This window comes from Struthio camelus, chromosome 8, assembly GCF_040807025.1.
Source record: "Struthio camelus isolate bStrCam1 chromosome 8, bStrCam1.hap1, whole genome shotgun sequence".
Classification (NCBI taxonomy): domain Eukaryota; kingdom Metazoa; phylum Chordata; class Aves; order Struthioniformes; family Struthionidae; genus Struthio; species Struthio camelus.
Genome location: NC_090949.1, coordinates 35,214,449 through 35,236,771, shown reverse-complemented (window position 1 = coordinate 35,236,771; position 22,323 = coordinate 35,214,449). Strand labels below are relative to the sequence as shown.

General features: G+C 39.4%; 1 protein-coding gene across 4 annotated transcripts in view; it reads right to left on the bottom strand.

Moving 5' to 3' along the window:
* Positions 1-22,323, bottom strand: part of PATJ (PATJ crumbs cell polarity complex component) — a 161,838-nt gene that overhangs the window by 111,972 nt on the left and 27,543 nt on the right. For all 4 annotated transcript variants that reach the window (XM_068953372.1, XM_068953369.1, XM_068953373.1 and 1 more), the window contains 5 exons: positions 17,115-17,191; positions 14,326-14,382; positions 12,781-12,915; positions 9,362-9,526; positions 7,498-7,626 (listed from right to left, as the gene is read on the bottom strand). In XM_068953372.1, coding sequence (XP_068809473.1) covers positions 7,498-7,626; positions 9,362-9,526; positions 12,781-12,915; positions 14,326-14,382; positions 17,115-17,191 — 563 coding nt within the window. The remainder of the gene's footprint in view (positions 1-7,497; positions 7,627-9,361; positions 9,527-12,780; positions 12,916-14,325; positions 14,383-17,114; positions 17,192-22,323) is intronic.

Below are 22,323 nucleotides of genomic sequence, written 5' to 3'. Positions count from 1 at the left end.
ACATGTTACACTTCAGACATTCCAGCTCCAGAGAAACTGAGTGCTGACTACACGGAAAACCCACAGAGATCAAAAACAAAACAAAAGAAAACAAAGGAAAGTCATTGTGTGATGAGATAAAAGAAGGGATAGAAAAGTTCAGGAATAAAGAAAAAAAATACCAACAAGCCAAGACAAAAAATACGAATGGTATCACCTACATAACCTACAGCCAGTGCCTTAATGTACATTTTGAGTTTGATCAACTTTCAAATTCAAATAATCTGTGAACTAAGAAATCTGCCACGTAAGCCAAGCAGGCATTTCTACCTGTTTGGTGTGCTGACCTCAACACTGTTAACAGTACATGGAAGTACAGTATGTGTTTTCAAACAACTTAGAAGTCTCTTTATGGAGAGCCTGCATCATAAACCACAAGGATGAATTATGGACAATTTTCTACAGAAAATATTTCTAAAGAAAAGAGTGGAGACAGGCCAGCCCATTTTTGCAACACAGATCTGCAAAGAGTGACTTCGGCCAAAGAAGCCTCGCAACGGTATGGAGGGCTGAGAAGACTGAAGGGTAGGCAAAATGGATGCAGAGTATTTCAAGGCAGCGGTGAAAGGCAGTGAGAGCAAGATGGAAAAACTCCAAGTGCAACAGTATTAGGCATGGGGTGCAGCATCTTCCAGAAGGGTATTAAGAAAACAGAATACCTCTCAACTTCCAAGAGTTTCCAGAATTCTTCGTGCTCATCCATCAGCACCAACATTTACCTCATCTTGCATCAGCGCAGAAGTGGAGCAACAGATTCGGAGCTGCTAGGGTTGAACTTCTAAACACTCATTGTTCTGCTATCTCCACATGCTCACTGAAAAACTAACACAGCCTTCTATGAGCAGCGCTCAATTACATAGTTTTCTCTAGCCTCTCATCTGCATAATCTTACCCTTATTCAGATTTTCAACGTGTCTAACAGAAAAACTAGCTGCTGTTTTGGCCCTTTAAATTCTCACTCTCTCTTGCAGGCAGAAGACATCTGCAGAATAATAATGAATTTCTTTGGTTTGGGGTTTTTTTGTTTTTATTAAAAGCTATTCTTTCTAGCAGGAAATGAAAAAGAACAACCAGATTAGTAGATTTTGGAGGAATAGGGAAACATTTCTAAAGGTTAATAATAATACTGCTTAGTATTTATTTCAAGGATATGCAACAAACCAAAGAAAAACAGATGTTTTAAGTAATACTCCAATTTCTCTGCAAACTCGGGTGTATTGGCCATAGCAATGGCTGTAACAGCTCACAAAAGAAGGGGTCTGTAGAGAAGGGCCTCCCCTAGGATATGACAGTCCACTCTGTGCAGGAGATTGTTTCCTAACTTCTCACCTAAAAAATCAGACCGATGATACCCAAAAGCCCAGCTCCAGGGGAGTCAACTCCAGCCCTAATGTGACTTCCCGCATCCAAGTTCTTTAGCTTCTTTACCTCGGCAAGCTCCCTCCTGCGTATCTTCTCTGTATCTCATGCTGAGATACACTGTCTCTTTGATTTCTTATTGAAGTGGTTTCTGGTACCTCTGTACTGAGGTTTTGGAAATCACTGATCATGAATCCCCTAGAAACTTCACCAGGAATGTGCTCAATTGCATTCACCAGCTCTTCAGGCCTGAAAAGTAGTATTTGAGCTGAACTCCAAGAGAATTTTTCGAAAAGCTACGCTGAATTCAATTCACGACACACCATTAAGAATTATTTTACAAACGAAGCAGCTTAATATAATATAAAGGATGTAGAATTTTCCCATAGAGGGAAAGAAGCAAATCCTCCGTGAGATGAGTACCAACACAGTTGGTACTGAGGCTTATATAACTTTGATGATAATGAACGTGGATGGGTTGTAGAGATGGGGGAAAAGCTGCGTTTATCAGTTTTCCCAGTACCAAGCTGATAGCCATTGCAAAATTGCTTTTTAATACAGCTGTGCAGCTTTTGCCAGTAAGCCACAGGTTTCTATCACATGATCAGGTGGAAATGTGCTCAACAAGCACATGAATATGTTTCTTTGTTCATAACAAACTTACTGCAAGACAGGCAAAGCTCAAATTATCGCAAGAGGGCAAACGTTTAGCCAGCAACACGTCAAAGCATTTCAGCCGACATCTCAGTGATGAACAAAACAAAAAAGAAAAAATAGCTACTTGGATACCACCTTTAACGAACAATAAGTCAGTTTTTCTAAATCTACACCTGCAGGTTTGTTTGGGGCATGGAGAAAAATAAAGGAAAGATATTTGGAGACACTTGAATCATTTCACTTCCTGTTGCAAGTGACTATGCAATTATTTTATTAAAATAATAATAATAATAATAATTTGCTACCCATGTTCCCTGGGAGAGGCACAAAACATAACCTGCTGAATGCGCAGCAAGAATGATTTTGGTTCAGTACCAAGGAAAAAAAAAACACCAGTGATAGCGAAGACAGGCTCAGGAATAAGAAGGCTGTGGTACCCCCATGGCTGGATTATGCGAAGGACACGTTAAGCACCGACTCAGGAGACGCAGGCGCTCTTCATGCTGTGTCAAGCCAGGGTAACGTGAAGCCCTGGCGGCGCTGGAAGACCTTTTACTACTTCCATGGATGGGTAGACGCTTACGTCGTGTTGGCGACAGACCGCTCGGCGCAGGTGCCCCCACCCCGCGGCCGTGCTGCTGGGTGCTGCGCAAAGCCCCGGGCCGCCCCCCGAGCACAGGCGAGGCCACGCTATCCCAAAGGGATTTCGGAGAGCTATGGCAAACGGGAACCCTCCCTATCCCAGCCCTCAGCCCCTCTAGTTTCAGGCACTTTAAAACAGATGCTTTAAAATACTCTGATTTCAAAGCTCAGTAAATTAAGCTCCACATAAAGTCCATTCAGCTTTTTGTTTAATTTGATAAAAGCTCATCAGACCGTTCCAGTTACCTTCTGGTCAATACTGCCTCAAGAAATCTGCAATTCAGCTACCTGTGGTTTTTCCAATATTTCTGTAAAACGTTGCTGACAGAGCCTGTTCAGCAGCACGCATCAGGTCTTGGCTAAACACTGTTTCAGGGCTACGCAAAGTATCTTTTATATCGTTCTGGTCATTTCGCTCTCTAAATGTCTTCATCATGTGCTTTTTCTACTGCCCTCCTCCGCTCTAACCCCTGGGACCACAGTCATTTTTATACAACATTTCTCCTCTGTTTTAACCTCCTGACGCACCATGCCCTCTTCTGTTATTCTTTCTTTCTAACAAAAAACGATCGGTCTCACTAACAGCGCCCTACCTCCTTACTTGCTGGCTAGGAGCTGCAGCTCAAGGCTAGACAAAGTTCCCGATAAGCGAGACACCTTCACATCTATCGGCAAAGCACGCCAGACGCACCTCGCACAGCCCCTCGCATCGCAGGCGATCCCAAAGCGCTTTACAAACAGCGCACTGGGTCCCTCACTCACCATCAAAACACGCTCGCCGCTGAACGTGCCAGCAGCGCTACATAAAAGTTAGTGAAGAGGTGAAAAAAAGAGCAACTTCTCCAAGCGAAATTACAGGGAAGTTAAGGGAGGGAGCGTGCACGACTTAGCGTAGAAATTGGCCGGAGCGGCGAACGCCACACCTTCCTAACGGCCAAAACGGGGCAGGGGCCCTGCTTCGGCCGCCGGCCCGGCCCGGCCGCGCGGCACGGCACGGCGCCTCCCCGCTCGGGGCGGCGCGGCGCGCTCTCAGCTGCGGGAGGCTCGCCGCGCGCCCGGGCCGGGCGCCTCCTCCGCTCCGCTGCCTTCCTCCTCTTTTTCGCCGCCTTCTCGTCTCAGCGCTCCCAAGAAAACCCAAGGCCTAGCCGCAGAGCTCGGCCAGGATCCCAACGCAGCGGCGACAAGAGAAAAAACGCGCAGCAGATTTCATGTTAAGACCTCTTCGATGTTTGGTTTCTTTTTAAATAAGTCGTCATGTTGGGGAGGAAAAAAAAAAGGACAGTGGAATCGATCATTTCAAGAAAGGTACCACAAGATCAGGCCTGCCCCTTCGCCTCCCCTCCCGCCAGCTACCAGCCTTGCTAACATGGCACCCGTAACGCACAATTTGGAATTGGGATGCTCAGCAAAAGGGGAAAAAAAAGATCTTTTTAGGCATAGTGATAATCTGAAGCTGAGCATTAGCCTATATAAATATAGTCCTGTTATAGCAAACATGCTAAGCCTACTCCATTCCTGTAATGACATCGCAAATTTTCAGCAAGGTCCTTCGAGGACCTTGTTAAAAAAGAAGGCAGCTCTGTTTTGAGCGTTTAAACCTGTAAAGACAGAAAAAAGACAACACAGGACAAAGCAGAAACACTATTGATTGCACATAATTGGTATAATTAATTTGTAATTAGTTCATTAAAATATATAGACATTGGAATTATGTTTGTACATTTCTGGGAATATCCTGCAAGTCATTTGGGATATGTCTATCATTTATTTGATAGAGGAAACATTATTAGAAAGACAGCCCATTAAAAATTAATAGGCCAGAGTAATAACCTCTCGATCGCAGCAGTAAGTTTTCTAAGTACTCAAATTCCTACTCTACATCACTACGAGTTTTTATTAATACTGTTTTTTCAGAGCATGGCTTGGAAACTACAACATTTTAGACAACTGAGGCTCAGTTATGCCAAGTCTGTAGCCAGTTCGGAGAAAATAAGATGATTAATGCTGTAAGTGTTCTTATAACGAGAACATATTCAGCATCAGGTCTAACTCTACAATTAAAATTAACATAGAAAGGTAAAAAGCCTCACGCTTCAAAATAAATAGCACGCGTTAATGGAAAGCAGGGGGAAGAAACCTGCACAGTACCCTGCGAGAAGCCTGTTCTCTAATTGCTTCGCGCTCTTTCACTGCTGCAGCGCACGTGGCGTTGATCAGAGCCACAACAGCCCCGACAGTCACACATCTCTGGGAGCAGGTTTATCAGGGGCCCTTAAACACTGCAGATAACAGTCACCGTCCTCTCACAAAAAGTGACTGAAACGGGCTGGCATACACTGGTATTGCCATAACATTTCCAAGATGTTATCATAACTTGCTGGAGGTGGAAAATAAGATGGAATAACGGTGCATCACATTTTCCTCCCCTCTACTGTTACTTTACAAATTCCAACCAGTATTTCTGAAGTTCCAGTTCAACTAAAAACTACAAACACATGTGGATCTTAAAAACTCAGAGGTATATTTGCATCACCTCCAAGTAGGGTACCCAGCACAGAAGCTTCCTTAAGCACAGAAGCTTCCTTAAACTTCCAGGACAGACAACGCAGGAAGAGAGAGGCCCTTCTGAGGGCAATTCAGAGCACCAGGAGTTAGTCTTTTGCTCCAAATCACCTCTTAAAAAGTCTTTTGCTCCCTGCCCCGCCACTCCCATCGACTCTAGTGGGAGCCTACAGAGGCCAGTCCCTCACCGAAGCACCTTGTTTGGAGATCTGAAGCTAGGCCACGTGAACACCTCTCTTGATTTTGCTCATTTTGAGTAATCATATGAATATTATCATATCTAGGTTAGGTATGCAGATCCTTTAAATGGTAATGTCACTATAATTTTATGCATTTTGGTAAACCTTGCTTTAAGAATTCTGAACAATTTCCCAGTAACTACAGAACCCCGTCACCCCCCCCCCAACACACACAAACAATTAAGTGTGGACAATTATTCATTGTCTTTGCCCTGCCCGCAAGAATGAGATGGAGATATTTACATACATGCACACACACTTACAGCTATCTCTGTCTAAAAATTAATCTGCACATGACGAAAAGTGTAAAATATCTAAGAGGCAAATTCCAAACAAAAGAGAATACTTTATACATAAATATCTTGAAATTATAAAGATCTGAGTTTAAGTGGTTTACCACTCATTCAGAATTGATTGGAATCTATTTAAATTTAGCTGAAAGTATCACAACATTGCTCATGTATTTGCATCTGCGAATAAGTAAATAAAAAGCCCGTTATTAAAGCCTTCATTAATTCTGATTAAATGAGAACTTAAAAGCAAATCTGCGTATTACTGCTCTGCAAAGACTCCTAGCAACTCTACAGCAAAGCTGGCACTGTAACACAACATGTGTCAGTGAAAATGACTAACAGGATCTATTTTCAGTAATCTTAAATCACACTGGTAAAATATAGAATTAATGGTTTTGCATAATACTCCAAAGTATTTTTTATTTGAATTCATTCCCTATTCATGTCTTATTGTAACAAAAATATAATTGAATTTTATATCACTTGACATTTATGCATAACAATTGAATACATTTTATTAAACTACAACGTTTAGGCAGCGCTAAGATGTGATGTGTATATTATTATGAAGACTAATCCAGCTATTTTATTTCCTTATAAATATGATTGTTAGAGGTTTTAAAAAAATATTACAATGACTAAACATTAAGAACATTTAATTCTGACTTCAGATTTTGAGGTTTTCTATATACTTAAATGGAGCCAATATTTTGCAAAAAGATTTATTAATTTCAGTAGAATTTTCCCCCAATTACACTGACAGAGGACTTCTCCCTTGATCTCTAAGGAGTTCAACAGTTAAAATAGATAACCTAGGCCAAAATGTTAAGTGTCAAAAAAAGAGGTTTTCTTCTCAGAGAAGATTCTTTTAAGCTATGAATGACTTCTGAAAGTAAACTCTTTTTAATATTTTTAAATATTGAAAATTCTAGCCCTATCTCTGGAATACTGGTTGAATAGTTTAAGCAGGGAAGCATAAGGGAAGGAATCATTATTTAGGATCTTCAATCTCTATTCTTATACTATGAAAGTAAAGCAACTTACTAAAGCAAACTTGTATGTACAGAAACCGAGTTTGCAATATGTCAGCCCTGACTTTCCCCATGTGAAGGTCAGTCACATTAAAACTTTACTTCTGCAACCTCTATTTTGGAAAATAGATAGTTCTGATTTTATGGCTTGATCCAAACCCTGCTGAAAACAGTCTTTCCATGACTTGAATGGGACCACAGTTCGCAGACCAGCATGGGTCTATACTGCATTCATAAATGAAAGGTGATTTGGGGGCAGTCTCAGAAGGAGAGAGAGAAGACTCATTACATTTTATAAATAGTAAATCATATTGCAATATTCAAGAAAATATTTTTGCCACTCTCATTGCTGAAAAGTTATTCCAAGTTAAAACAAAATAAAACAAACCCCAGTTCCCACCCCTCATTTAGCCTTTAAACTCAGAATTATGAGTTGGAGTTTGATGAAAGATTTTTCACTTTATCACATCCAATCATCAGACTGGGTTAGAACAAGCTCTACACTATACTTTACAGAGTTGGCCTCAAAATAAATTACTTCTCCCTACACAGTTTCTAGGTCCAAGTGCCAAGCTGATTACCCAGTAACCAACAATATTACAGAACGTTTTAAGGCACCATACAAAACAAAGAGTCAAAGGGATTTTTCATATTTAGTGATATGGAAAAGTATACCTGATAGTCTAAAATGCTGAATCCTAAACCATTTTTGTCCTTCTCCAGTTCAATAACCTTCACATCAGGAGACCATAATGCTAATTCCCCTTCTTCCTCCTCAGGATTAATGCCTTCCTCAGGTTTCACCTTAAAAATAAAAGTTCTAGTTCAAATAAAGCACTTTCAGTTCTTTACAAGCACTATTCATTCAATATTTTGATTATTAATGGTTCATACATGTCCTAAAATACAACCTTTTATGGAATTATAACTTCATTGAACATTATGAGTCCCAGTTTTAGATACTAGTACCTTCTCTGGCTTGCTGCCTTGGATATTCCTTGGGGACTATGACTACATGTTTTGAGCATCGGGGCCCTATCTGACATACAAATACCCATGTATTCGTCAAGTTAATTGTTACATTACTAACCTGTTACATGTTGATGAATTTCAGCTGTCCCATTAGATGCACAAAGGAAAAATACATTTCTTAGCATAAAAGGTTTAACCAGTCACAAACAGTTTATTAGAAGATCAGACATTAGAGATATCATCTGATATTTGTGGCCTTACATATGTAGGGAAAAAAATCCTATATTGTAACTACACAAATACCACCTAGTTTGAAATAGCATTTTCTCACATTTATGCCTTAACATGAAAACTGTGAAAGAAGTAGAGCTACCCAATTTCCCTGAGTAGGGCCAGCTTCATAAACACATCTTCCAAAAAGACATTTTTTTGTTGTCTAACTTAAAACGCATGTTTTAACTTTATCGCTCTTTCATCAGTACAAAATGTGAAAGTAAGATGTCACAAGAAAAGCCTTAAAATGTTGTACTATTAACTTCACACTGATTAAACTCTAGTTCTTGGACAAATATGCCTCTTCCACAGACTACTGCCACAATGCAAAAGGAAGAAAAAATTTGTCTTCCACATGCTTTTCCTTGTTGCTCTGTCAAAAGAGAGCAGAAATATTGTGAGATGGCTCTAAGGAGAAGGAGATCTCTGTTCATTCAATCAGTATCACCGTATGGCAACTATTTGCCACTGACAGGATGCACATGGAAAGTGTTCAGTTAAATGCATCACCAAAAAGCATTGTGGAACAAGTTTTATTGTAATAAAAAGAGCCTTTTAGAAAAAGGAGCAGTGTACTCCCTGAACTCTACTCTTCCACAAAACATCCATATTTCTTGTTTAACTCTACTCCTAGAAATCCCACCTTAGACAGTGCTGAATCAGAAAAGATGAGAAACCAGGGCATGAAAGTGTTTTATAAACAGGAACAACCATTACATGCAACAACCTTTAGTTTGGGACTTTAAAAGTTTCCGCAATGGAAAGGAACATAAAGTTTCATATTTTTCCAGTTCTGCAGAAAAACTCTATTCAGAACATAGAAGTAATCAGCTAATGGTGGCAAGGATGTGATTTAGTATAATTCAAAGCTCTCACTCACCTATTAAGAATGATGAATGGGATGTACATAGTCAGCATGCTAGCTCAGTGATTTACCTACCTTGTATTTATAGTACAATGAAGTTTCTCATGATCAATCTGTATAAACTGTAGCAAAAGTAGCACTGTTGCAAACATGAAGTATCTTTCACGGAAAACACTGGCAGTCCCTTAGGAACCCAGAGTGAATAGCAAAGGCAGCTTCATATGACAATTGAATATAAAACCGCCTCACAAAACTATGTAAACACACTTCAGGAAATGTTGTTTTCAGACTGAAAAGTGGTCTGGATCAAACAACAAAAGGAAAACAGAAACTGTCCTCAGAAAACGAAATCACTATCTCAGATATATCGTTCATTTTTTCCAAAAGGCTAGCGTCCTTCTACCCAAGTGAATTAGATGAAGAGCGAACCTTTTGTTCCAGAGGTAAAACCCTTGCAGTAGGTTCATCAACAAGAGACTCATTGCCATCATCAAAAAGGCGCCGGCAGCAAACCAGTGTGAATGGAGGTGGCACTTCTTTTAGAAAAGTGATTGCCTCACGGCGCGATTTTCCATACAGCTGAACTCCATTTACCTACAAAGAAGAGAAAATATCTGTCCAGACTAAAATATCAACCAGATTCTCCAATTACCCTTTTTCTTTACTTCAACATTACAAGAAGAGAAGTACCTATCTTTCCCCAACTGTATGGGAAGGCCTAGTTTTACCTAGGGATTCCAGCAAAGCTTGCATAGCTTCATTAACATATAGAGCCTGAAGTATACATGCATAACTATAAGACTTAACCTTCACCTGCAAGATCTTTCGACTATTGCTCCATCATGTCTCTGCTTTCCTCAGTGTGCTCTCATTTTCTGCTCATTACTTTTCCTAGTCCAAATCTTTCCTAGCATTGTTCGTTCACTCATATGCTTCTTTGCTTTTGATTTTCAGCGTGAGGCTTATGTGTTTGCATTAAAAAAAAAAAAAAAAAAAAAAAGAAAACCTGCTTAAGAAAACACAGATTTTGAGTCCTAATCAAAGACACAAAGTAAAACTTAGCATTACTCTTTCAGGGGTTTAAAATACAACAAAATGGTTGAAACTGAAATAGATGCTACAGAAAACATGCAAGAATGTTTATATAATAAAAACCAAACCAACTACAGTAAGCAATTCATCAGAAAACCCTGACAAGAGAAAGTTTACAGTCTCATAAGCTTTAACTACTGAGTGACAACAGAAGACCATAAAGCAATTGCTATTGGATCTTATAAACTACAGACCTTTTTTAAAAAACGATAGTAATGCTGCTTTAAAAATGGGATATTGCAGTTACACTTCTTAAGGAAAATAAAACTCCAGGGATTTATCCTTTTTTACAATACGTAATATCATGAGGTTACACCTGCTTGCACTTGTATCTTTACATACAAGGAAAGCAGAATTTCAGTAGGTGTCATAGGTGTGATTGAGTTGTGCAGCCCAAAAAGAGCAGAGATTTAACCCAGCTGGTGCAGAGCACCCAATCCCCACACTACTGGTGTTTCAGGGATTTCTCTGAGGGTATCCCCAGCCTGGTCTCATACCAAATGCCCATGGGGGTTGGGGAGCAACCACTGGTTTAGGAACCCAGTTCACACACTCCAAGACTGCTCCCCAACATGAACCAAAGCACAGTAAGCGGGGATAATTGGAGAGTCTGTTCAAAACTTCACTCCAGATCCAAACTAAAACGCTGATGTATGTCTTATCTTAGAAAATATAGCACCTACTTCTGTGCACAGAACTACTTAAGCCTACCTATATACTTCCCAAATCTCCCTAATCTGCAGCCGGACTCAGGCTTGCGCAAGACTACATAGCAATCTCACTTCATACATATCATCTCCTTTCAGATCACCTCTGCTTTCTCTCTCTTTTCTTTGTGCTTTCTATAGTATAAATATTTCCTCTACTGCTGAGAAACAGAGTTCAATTCAGAGTGGCGTAACGGGCCTCCAACATGGCAAAGTGAACTGCCGGGCTTTTTTTTCCTGTAAGAATTACAGCAACTGCTGAGCTATCAGGCTAATCCATTAGTTAATTATTTAAGGAGAAGTATCTACGCATAAGGATTTTTTAATGCATTGAGAGTGGCAGCGTGGTGGAAAGTTACCAGCTTGTCTCAGCGTACTGCGATGGATGGAGAAGAGCCCCTGCCCGCTCCCAAGCAGACTTGGGGACTCCCGTTTCTCCGTTGACGGCTGCCAGAGACCAGCCTCTGAACAGGTAAGGTGCCAAACACCCTGCTCGTTTACCTCACCATACGAGCTAGTTGCTCTATTAGCAATTTTATAACAAAATCGAGAAGGACACAAGGAAGCAATTTACTCATTAAAAAAAACAAAACAAAACAAAACAAAAAAACCCCACAATTAAATTAACTAAAATTAGGAAAAAATGAAAATACCATGATTTCTGTCATAATGCAAATAAATCAAAAATAATCAATACTCAACCTCACGCTATATTAAAACAAACAAACAAAATTGTTACTGATCACATTTTAACGCCAGCTGTACCAGGCCCAGGTAGAGCCGCCTGTTTTAGGAATGGGGCTGTCACTTTTTCCATTGCAAACCCCTACTTAAGGGGATTTATAACTTGGCTGCAAAAACATACTCTGGGCTCAAACCTGGCATATATAGCTTTAGCCCTGGAGCACATTTTTATTTTGTTGTTGTTCTTTTTTTTTTTTTTTTAGCTACAGAGTAGAAAAAAAGCTCATGCTCTGTGCACTAGGCTTGGACATATCTGTGAACTTGCACAGTAATAAGTAAAACTGTTAAAGATATACAACTAAATTTTCCTGTGTTACTCTGTAGCACTGCTTTATTGCTCCGTACACAAGTTTTTGTTTAGTGGCCAAAGAATTTAAACAACACTTTCAGCATTCCATTAATCCCTTCCTTTAGGAATCAAGATTTCCTCCATTAAGCAATAACTGAGGAAAATGTTTTAGGTCTTAGTGATATAAGTATGAATTTTTGATGTTAAAGGGTAAACAACAAGTAAACACAAGAGAGCTAACATAAATTAATCTTTCAGAAGGCCTGATTCTGTTCCCAGTGATGTCAATTACATTCTTTGCATCCACTAGAAAAAGGTTCATATTCAAAATATTCCACTAAGAGGAGGAGTTCAGTAGAAAGTGAATGACTTTTTTTTCTTGCAGGTTTTTATATTTATATATACATATATAATTTAGATATTATCTTAATATTCTTTCTGAGCAATCAGGTCTGGTCTGATTCTGATCACTCCACAGCTACTGCAATACCTCTTTATACATATTTAAACAAACTGATGTACTAGCTCATACACACAAATTGTCTTTCAACACTCAACAAGCAAGTCATAATGCTTAACAGGAACCATTATTCCTGAGACTGCTGTAAATTTTTCAGGAGTGACAAATATTAAATAAGATTACCCACCATATAAAATGCCAAAGCTAATGCCAAATTGCTCTAAAGACTGAACTGAAGGACCACAGATACAAATACTTTCAACACATATATTTTCTCTGCCCTCATGACTCTTGATAATCATGTTAAATATTTCACAAACCAACATGAAAGTCACTTGAGGTCACAAGAACTCACCATTTTGTTCATAGAGGAGGAATGAAATGGTGGTAGAAGAGAACTCTGATTTCCAAAGCAGTGCTCCAACCACTTCCACCACTAACTCTTTAATACTACTATTGCACACGTAGAGCAGCCAAACTAAAATTCAACGCAAGCATTTTTTAAGAAGGCTAAGCAAATAGCAAACATAGTTGTTCTCATTTGGGGAAGTTTTACCTCCAGCAGTTCATCTTCCAGTTGCAGAAGGCCAAGTGTTGCAGCTGGACCATCTGAAGCAATTGATGATATGTAATGATGTCCATCAAATGTGTCAAGCTCAACTCCTAACCTCAAGGTGTGGATGGGTAACAGCTGCCAAAAGATAAGTATGGCTAGGAAGCAATATATATCTCTACATACTGCACTGTAAACACAATTAGCATTCAACAGCTCACCAATTAAATTGAACACATAGTTAGATGGTTAACTCTTCACACTGATATCAGCTATGTTACAGCACAAATGTCCATAATTTCTCTGTCCAAACAGATTGTCCAATTAAAAATCAATCTTTCCTTTTGGGAAAAAGGCATTTTGCGCTATACTCTTAAATAACATTACCATACTGAAAAAATGCAGGGAAGAAAAGTACCATCTAAATCTATCCTATCCAAAAGGTGTTTTCAACAAAGCTGTTCAGAGGAAGTCAGTAAAAACCCATCACAAAATCAGCTGTCTCGCTTCTTGAGGACCAATACTACTTTTGACCTAGGAAAAAATATCCAAAAAGAGTCTTCTGCAAGTAGCTGCTAATATTGGCATTCTTATTGCTGCATGGTGTTCCATTGATTTTGTCTTGGCCTTTTCGTAGCGGACCTCCTTAACCCTACATTTTTCTTCAGGAAGCCTCCAACCATCAATGTCTTTCTGTTAATATTAGGAAGACTGGGATAAGACTGAGACGTTACCCAGACAAGACAGGAAGAATGACAACAATGTGGGGACAGAGGGAGAAGGCGAGATCACCAGTATCTGCTCCTCCAATTTGGCAACTTTCTAGCTTTTTATTACTTAAGTTGAAACACTGACAGTCCTTCTGGTTCTCCAGTTTATTCTGGATATTCCAGTAAAAAGAGCAAATCATTGATCCCTGGCATCCCATCACAACCACGTCCGATTATGAGTTTATGGCCTTTCCTCACTGAGACATCCCCACAAGTATTTAAATCTGTCTCACCTCCAAAAATGAGTATTACATAATACTATGATACATATCGTAAGAGCCTCTGGAAAGCTTCAGAAGACAGAAAATAACTTCAGCTCGAAACAATCTGACCAAATAGAACGCCCCGTTGTTACCACAACCCTCTCTGCAGGCCTATGCCGTTCTTGAGCAGAGTTTCTTGAATGCAGAAACCCTGCTCCACTCAGTGGTGGCTTTCATGAACCATTCTGCAACTGAGTTTCAATGTAATTGAGTCCTCAACAGTTTGAGGCTTACAGGTGTACATCTCCTTTATGCCTTTCCTTAAGCTTCAGCTAAGTTGCATAGCTCATTTTTCCAGGTGCTACATTTTTAGCCCATGCTTTTGTAGCCCATGCTGCAAAAGGTATTGGACCAGTCCAGAAGGCAAGCAGCGCGCTAGCAGCCTCTTTTGGAAGAGTAAGATAGACCCACAAAACTGGGATCACTCCACGTTTCCGAAACATACAAATTTAGAGTTTTGGGTCATGCCCACCTGCCAACATACACCATCAAAGAAAACATCACATAAGTCATACCTTTGAGTACTTCTGGAGCTCTGAATCATCTGTAATGGGCATATCCACATTCACAACCTAAAAATTGTACAGCATAACATTTTTCAGTAGCAGTACAATAAAGACTTTACCAGAATGATAACTAGCAAAAAACTGATTATGAGTAAAATAAACTGCATTTAAACAAAGTCATATGGATGAGAAATAATTTTAGACAAATGTTAGAAAAATCTTTCAGACACTGAAGACTTGCATTTAGCAATGTTGCAATTATGCACAATTAGCAGACTGCAATGTTACCCTATTCCTGAACTGAAGCCCAAGTGCCAATTTTAAAGTCAAGTTCAATAATCCTGTATAAGCACAAAATGCAATTATGTTTGACACAAATACCCAAACTGATTTGCCAATCAGTAAAGTACTACAGCTTAAGTTATTACTTCAGGCACTACAGTCATCTAACACCTAGACTAACCACTATCTTCTGCAGCACATTTCCAACATGGCTTGAAAGGCGTTGAGTTTAATGAGTTTAAATTTGAATGCACAACAGGTTCAGGAGGAAGCGGGGGAGGACTCTTTTCAAGATGGACTGAAGGGACTTATTGACACACTTTTTTTTTTTTTTTTAAATATAATGACCATAATCTTTATCATCAATTTTCTTGTACTGTTCTTCTCTAATAGAATTTATCTGTGACCTTAGAAAGGTTATTTACTCAAATTTTAAATGTAGTAAGATTAAATCTATGGCAATTTATGGCCTAGGGTAGGAGCTTGGGACACTGAAATTGAATATGTTTGGAATGACTGCTAGACTTGTTAGATTTGGAAAGATTTAGCTTTGTAAAATCAGGTAACTACTTCCTTCAGGCTTCTTTGGAAATTTCCGGTTTAAAGAAAGTATCTACAAAACAACACTAACTCTCAGCTTTTTCTTCCAGCTGAACTTTCATTACATCTTCCAGAGTCGTCTTTCCCAGCACCTAAGGCATATTTCCCAACAGACAGAATCCATTTCATATCCATTCAGTTGTAACTGAATGAATCTATGACTGATAACTCCTCAGCCGTCTGTTCATGGTTAGATATCTGGCAACAAATACCATGCAGTCATAAATCCTACACAGTATTCTAGGGTCTCTTTCTCTCTTACAGCAGGATGTTTGAACCACAGGAAGTTCCATCTGAACCTGAGAAAAAACTTCTTCCCTGTGAGGGTGACAGAGCATTGGAACAGGTTGCCCAGAGAGGTAGTGGAGTCTCCTTCCCTGGAGATATTCAAAAGCCGTCTGGATGTGATCCTGGGCAATAGGCTCTAGGTGACCCTGCTTGAGCAGGGAGGTTGGACTAGATGATCTCCAGAGGTCCCTTCCAACCTAAATGATTCTGTGATCTCAATTTTGTTCCTAAAGTTGGTACCACAAAGAATCAGAAACATAGGAGACATGGGTGATGCTAAATCCCTTCTTCAACAGCCACTTCCTCTGAAGAGAGGTACTTAAGAGAAAATGCTCAAACTCGTCCCCTTCGGGTGCTCTGCCAGTTTCAGTGGAGCTAAACGTAGGAGTGAGGATAGCGTCAAATGGACTGAGCTACCAGGCTGAAATCAAACTAAACGTTGTCACTGAACACGGCCAAGCAAGACTAGAGGTACATATAGAAGATAGAAACTCGAAGAACTAAAAGACAGCTTTCAAAATGGGCCGCCATGGCAGTTTCCTTCTATTATTTAAAAGGACCAATTATTAACATTTTCACCTGTGTCATTTTACTGGCAGCAGTTAAAGAAGAATTAGAAACGCACAGTTTCACAAACTAAGCAGGTTTTCATCCTCTGTGGGAAGTGTGATAATGCTAAGTGAAGTAATATCAGGCTCTGGAAATGTAAGAATGGGAATACCAAGCAACTAAAGTGGGCAGCAAAGCAGATTTATTGAATCATGTACATAATCTTATATGAACTTCAGATCTTAAAGGAGTGCTAATGGAGAGAAGAGGAGCCAGTTTCTCAAGACAATTCTTAAAGCTACTTTAAATCTTCCCCCAGCAAGAGACTGGAATGATAGCTACTCTAAGTAGTAAAAATAAGTGTCTCTAAATCAAGCGGACAAGCATTGCAAAGACAAACAGGGTATTTTCTTGGTGGCTGTGAGATTTTGTTAAGACTTCGGAAAGAGTGTTGGCTGGAGTCTTTTATCTATGCTCAATGGCTAACACAGCATTGCAAAGCACTAGTGAATTAAAATTTCAGTCAACTCCTTATGACGATTTATATCTGGAAAAAGTAAATAATCTTTTGCTTGGTAATCGCTCGATAAGAGATGAATAAGCATCTAATAGGCACCGGCACCATAAAGTTACGCTACCTTGAATTACTTCCTTTTCTTCTGATACATTTGAAAATCCTTCTTTCATTCTTTGAATAAAACTGTAAGATTCTTTGTGAAACACAGGAGTAATATCCTGAGCCTTTTCTTCCCAGTGCACAATAAAACAAACAGATCATAAACAAAATCATGAAAATGCCAAATATTTTAAGGGGCTGCTATGATAAAGATTTAAAGGGAAAGCTGATTTTCTTAAATCACTGGTCCTACCTAAACAACAGCCTCTATATAAACAGAATAAAGAAAAATAATTATAAAATGCCTGTATTTCAGCCTTGATGTTAAGGGGAACAAAATTTGATGTTACTGATCTGTTCCAAACTCTAAACTGTTCTATAAACAGCTTGTAACGCTAAGCTCATAGATCTGTAATTTAAAGAAATAACATACATCAGTGTACTTTATTGAAGGATAACATACCATAACTTCATAATCAGGCCCCAGCAGGTTTTCCCACTTGGATTTCAGCTCATGTGCTGGAGAAAATGGGACTCTTCCTAAATATGGAAGGGAATATTAAATTTACAAGCACATTGTACATTCAGAAATACATTTGCTTCTAAATACTTCAACAAAAACTCAGTGTAAATAAAAGATCACAATAATCACAAAAAGGAAATTGCATTAAGCTGAGTCTATCAAACAGCGCAAATCACAAAACGACTTTCAGGAAAACAATGCACAATGTCAGCTACTGCTATAGTGTGATTTATTCAACTGAGAAGCAGAAGAGGTGATGCTTGCATTGATGAGATGTGAATTTTGTAACACACAGTACTGTAAATAAATCAGTCTTTCAGGCTGCAAAACAAATTTCACCCAACTTCATAATTTGTTGCTATATAAATGCTTGCTACTCCAGGGAAGCATCATCTCCCACCAAAACGAACCCTCCTAACAAGTAAACACCTGACAAGATACTGCTGTTATCAAGGGGCTGCATCAGCCCAGTGCAGCCGTAGACTTTATTTATACATTTGGCAGGTATAAAGGCTTGTCTTGTTTAATTAGGCCAGTAAGTAACATGAGCTTTAATATAAGCTCCAGCCCTAAACCAGTCTTCCGTGGGAACTTGGCTATCTTGACATTTATATCTTTTCAGCTTTCTTACTTATGCAACCAAGGCAGTATTACATTCATGTAAGACACTTTGACAGAGCTAGACAGCATAAAATGACTGGCTGCCCTGCATTTGACCTCATCCAGAAGCTCAGCACACATATAAAGTTCTGCACCAAAGAAATGTTTAACTGGTAAGAATCAAACACTAAAGCAAATTCCATCTAGCAGCTACAGCAGCAGCAACTGGAGACTGACTTACCGAAAACTGCTTTTCCCCTGAATGACTGTAATAGTTTGTCAGATGTCTAGACAAGGCACAGACCACTTAGTATTGCTGATGTGTCATACTAAAATTTAGAACGTAAATCACAATCTCTCAGGCTGCACACAAACTAGCAAGTAAAATACCTCAAGGGGAGGATTTTAAGACACCAAGAGAAGCTCAGACCTTCCTACTAACAAAAGCCAACACAAGCAGGATGCCTAACTTCCTTGGCTTTCAACACCTCTGTGGATTGCAAGATAAAACTAAATTATGAGCTTTGCAAAAGAATCCTCATTACATCTTTTCATAATTTTGAAATTTTAAGCCCCTTAAAAATAAAGATTTAAATTAATTTATATAACGGCATAACCAATCACTGCATCTCTTCCAGCCATCTTCTATCAGGCCAGGCAGTCAAATGCTATCCAAGCTGCCCTGAGAAACCACACCTCTGAGCCTAACATCTGAGTTTTCAACTGGAACTATCCAGGGTTCCCTTCAGCCATAGGCTCAAAGAGGTACAAATACTGAAGGGTTCCAGCAATTCAGATGACTATTTTTGTCACCAAAAGGAAATCCTACCAAGACTCAAAATCTGGGGTTTTTAAAGACCACAGTTGGCTTTGAAATAAATCATCTTATGGTAAAAAACAGGTAAAATTGTCCTGAGCTGCCCCTTAAGATTTTTTCCTCCATTTAAATTCAACTGAAGTTTCTAAGAAATGTTCTTCATGAGCCCCGTTATCAAGCACAGGCTGATCATTGTATTTACTTCTCAACTGTTGCAAAAATAAAACACAAGCGCATCTTTCTACTCCTCCCATTTGCAGAAATATGCAGGGACAAAAATATTTTACAGTTTCTTTTTCTGCTATTACAAAGCTATAGCCTGAACACACAGGACCTAAGCACCTGCAATCCCCCGTGCAGTCACATGTGGATGTTAAGCTTCACCAGGAGTAATAAATCTTAGGATTGAGCTCAAAGTTCAGTTCAGTAATTTTAAGTTGGGTTCAATTGGCTGAATACAGACTTCTTTGTCACTTTGAAAAGCACTACCAAAATCTACGGTTGTTCAGAATAGGGGCTGATGCACATCTCCACTCAAAGTTTTTGCCTTCCTTTCTTTTATACGGGCTTTGAGGTCTAGCTTCCTTCAGAAGTGTGGAAACGTTGGAGGAAGGGGTTTGAATCAGATGTTTTTAATTCCAGTGGTATAACCCAATTCGCTTCAATGCTCCTTTTTCATAAACAGCTTTTTCTACACTGCAATTAAGGAGAATTTATTTCTTTTTAGTCTTTCATCCAGCTCGATTTCTCATGGCCTGAAATACATACTACATCTTCCGCAATGCGTGAGGTCTCAGAAGGAAAAACGTCCCAGGGTCAGTTTTCATTAGCAACGGTTTTCAATATGCTTGGAGTTCTGTCTCTCTGCTCGCACTTTCATGTAGTTTTCCTTTCTTACAAGCAATTATCAAGAATTAATCACAAATGTATTGTCTTTGATTGTAAATATCATCTTTCCTGGTCAAAATTGCTGCATCTTCAAAACTGGGATCCTTTTTTCTTGCAATCTTCTCCTGACTTCACAAACTCCCTGTATAAGGATGTGTCCTGTGCTCTACTACACTTCATTAATTCACTGCTTTTATCGTCTCTGCTGCTGGATGTTATTCTCCAATCATGTTTAAGCTCCTAGCTAGCATCATCATATCTTTGGGTTTTGCATACTGCCACAAGGCAAAAACAAGCAGTTCTGCCCAGTCTGCAGTCTTGCAGATGCAGCTGTTAAGTTAATTGCCTCTAGTCTGCAAGCAGAAAGTTTAAGGCCTCATATACATTGCATCCTGAACCATGTTGTCTTTGTAACAGAACTGCTTAAGCATGGTTTTGCCTGGACAGAATTACTATTTAATACCCCTCCAGGAAACACAATTTGAATAAGAGTTTCACACAACTGGGCCTAAAGGGAAGTAATACATATTTTATAAAACATACTTTTTACATTAAACTTTCAAAAGCATTTCCAGAGTTTAGTCAGAGCCTTAAATTAGCGGTATTTACTTTAACACCAACATAGTTAAGCACCCATCACCATGTCCAAAATAAGCACCTATCTTTGGAAGTTAAACTTGGCCACTAAATTCTATTCCAAGTGGAAATCATATATGAAACCATATTTCAGTATGAACAAAATTTGCAACTAAACATTTCACCTTTTTAAACAGAGGTGCACACACACACACTTCACAGTAGTAAAAAGCTTTTGTAGAACCTTGTAACTTCAAGTGTTTTTTCACTGCGAAATATTAGTTCAAATCAATGATATTTGCTTACCAGTGCATTAAATGCCACTGGTTCATTACTCGTTTTTAAAATCGTGTCCGTTTCATGATTCTGCAAAGATCCAATGAGGACTAGCAATACTAAATAGTATGAAGGGCAGTATCTGATTGCAAACCAAGAGTATCTGCAGCATTCAAACTGTGGTATCCCAAGATACGCTGTCCGCACAAAACACATCATACTGTATTAGGCAAGGTAGGGCAGCCTGGATACCCACGAGAATAGAAAAATCCCACAATATGTTTCCTACAAGATGCACTGGAAATTGCAGTGAATACATACCACACCACCTCTGCAGGAAATCAGGATGGGACTGACTGGGAGCTATTAATTCCAGGGAATGAAATCCTTGCCGGAGCCAGGTGCATCTGCACAGAGCTCCAAGGAAAGGGATTATGAGATTGGCACAACATTAGAATAGGGGGAGCCACTCATATACATGTGATCTGGCTATGACCTAACAACTCCTCTTGAAACTAGGGGTTTTGGAGTAGGCATGGAGAGGCATTGGATCTATATCAAAGCAGTTCAGGTCTGCTGTGGAAAGGGCTCATAAATAAATAAAGTTAGATCCAAGCTGACTCTTTGCAGAATAGGGATCACTAAGGCCTCTCTAGATAGCACACCTCGAGACCAACAGAGTTCGTTAACTTCAAGCCAGGCAAAAGCAATTTTACTTCCCAGACTAAACTGATCCTAGCACTGCTATGCCATACTTGCACAGCACTAGGTGTTGGGTAGCAAATTCCTGCGAAAGTTCTCTTTGCATCATGGCAAACATCTGCAGTCTGTGACACAAGATAATCCAATCAAGAGGAATCAAGAATTGACTACAGAGATACCATTCACTTCAGCAGAAAGAGAAAATACTTTATACACAGAAAGTTCCACAGTAATCAGAGCAAAAAAGGGCTGGATAAATGACACTGGACTGTACACGTTAAACACTCTTTTCTAGCATCTGTAGTAATGATTGCAAGTCTTACCAGCTACAGGTACCGCTGCTAAGCCTTTAAGTTATTCCTCCAGTGCAAATGCTAATCCATATATGCCTTTCCACTCACACAGCTAAAACAATGCTTTGATAACCTCACATCTTAGCTACTCAACCATCTCCAGTCTGGCTTCCTATTTCTAGGAATATGCAGAAGTCACAACACAGGATGTCTGGTTATAAGGCTTGGACAGAAAAGTAAAACAGAATGAAACATAGGAACTGCTATATTTCTCTCATTTCCAGGTTGTCTTTAATACTGACAGATCTTCCACAATCACAGCAAAATTGTTATTCATTGACAGCCATAATTTAGAATCCTCTATTACATATACATAGCTTAGAAACTACAAAGCATAAGGATAATTTATGCTGACTTTAACACAAACTGTAGAATTTCACCCAGAAGTTCCTGTAGATGAGCCCAGAAATCTGTAGGGGAATTGAAGCACGCCTTCTGGAAAGGCCTCCAGCCTTGATTTGGATGTTAGCTAAAAACCAAAGCAATCCATTCCTTTGTGATTTGTCCCTATAGCCAATTGCCCTTGCTGTTAAACACACATGCCTATTTCAACTCCCGTCTTTCTCATTACTGCTTCCAGCTATCAGGTTTTTTGCCTTTGCCAGACTAGACCTTCTCATTTACCTGCATAGGGGTGAAGGCAGTAACTTTCCAGACTGGCTAGTAAATTCAGGACAAGCAAGCTAAAAATTGCATGCCCAGAGACTTAACTCTTGTTTCCAGTAGTAGCATGGCAGGAAGCAGTATGCAACAGTACTGGTACCACAGGGTAAATGAGTTGGGTCTGGGAACAGATAGACAGCATGAGAGGTCCACTGCCAAGTGGGGAATCTCACAGGAGGTTGATGCAACTTGGCTGGGCTTCCTACTTATCTGGCACTCTAGGAATGCTAGTGACCAGGAGCACTACAAACAGGACAAGCAAACTAGAGTAAGG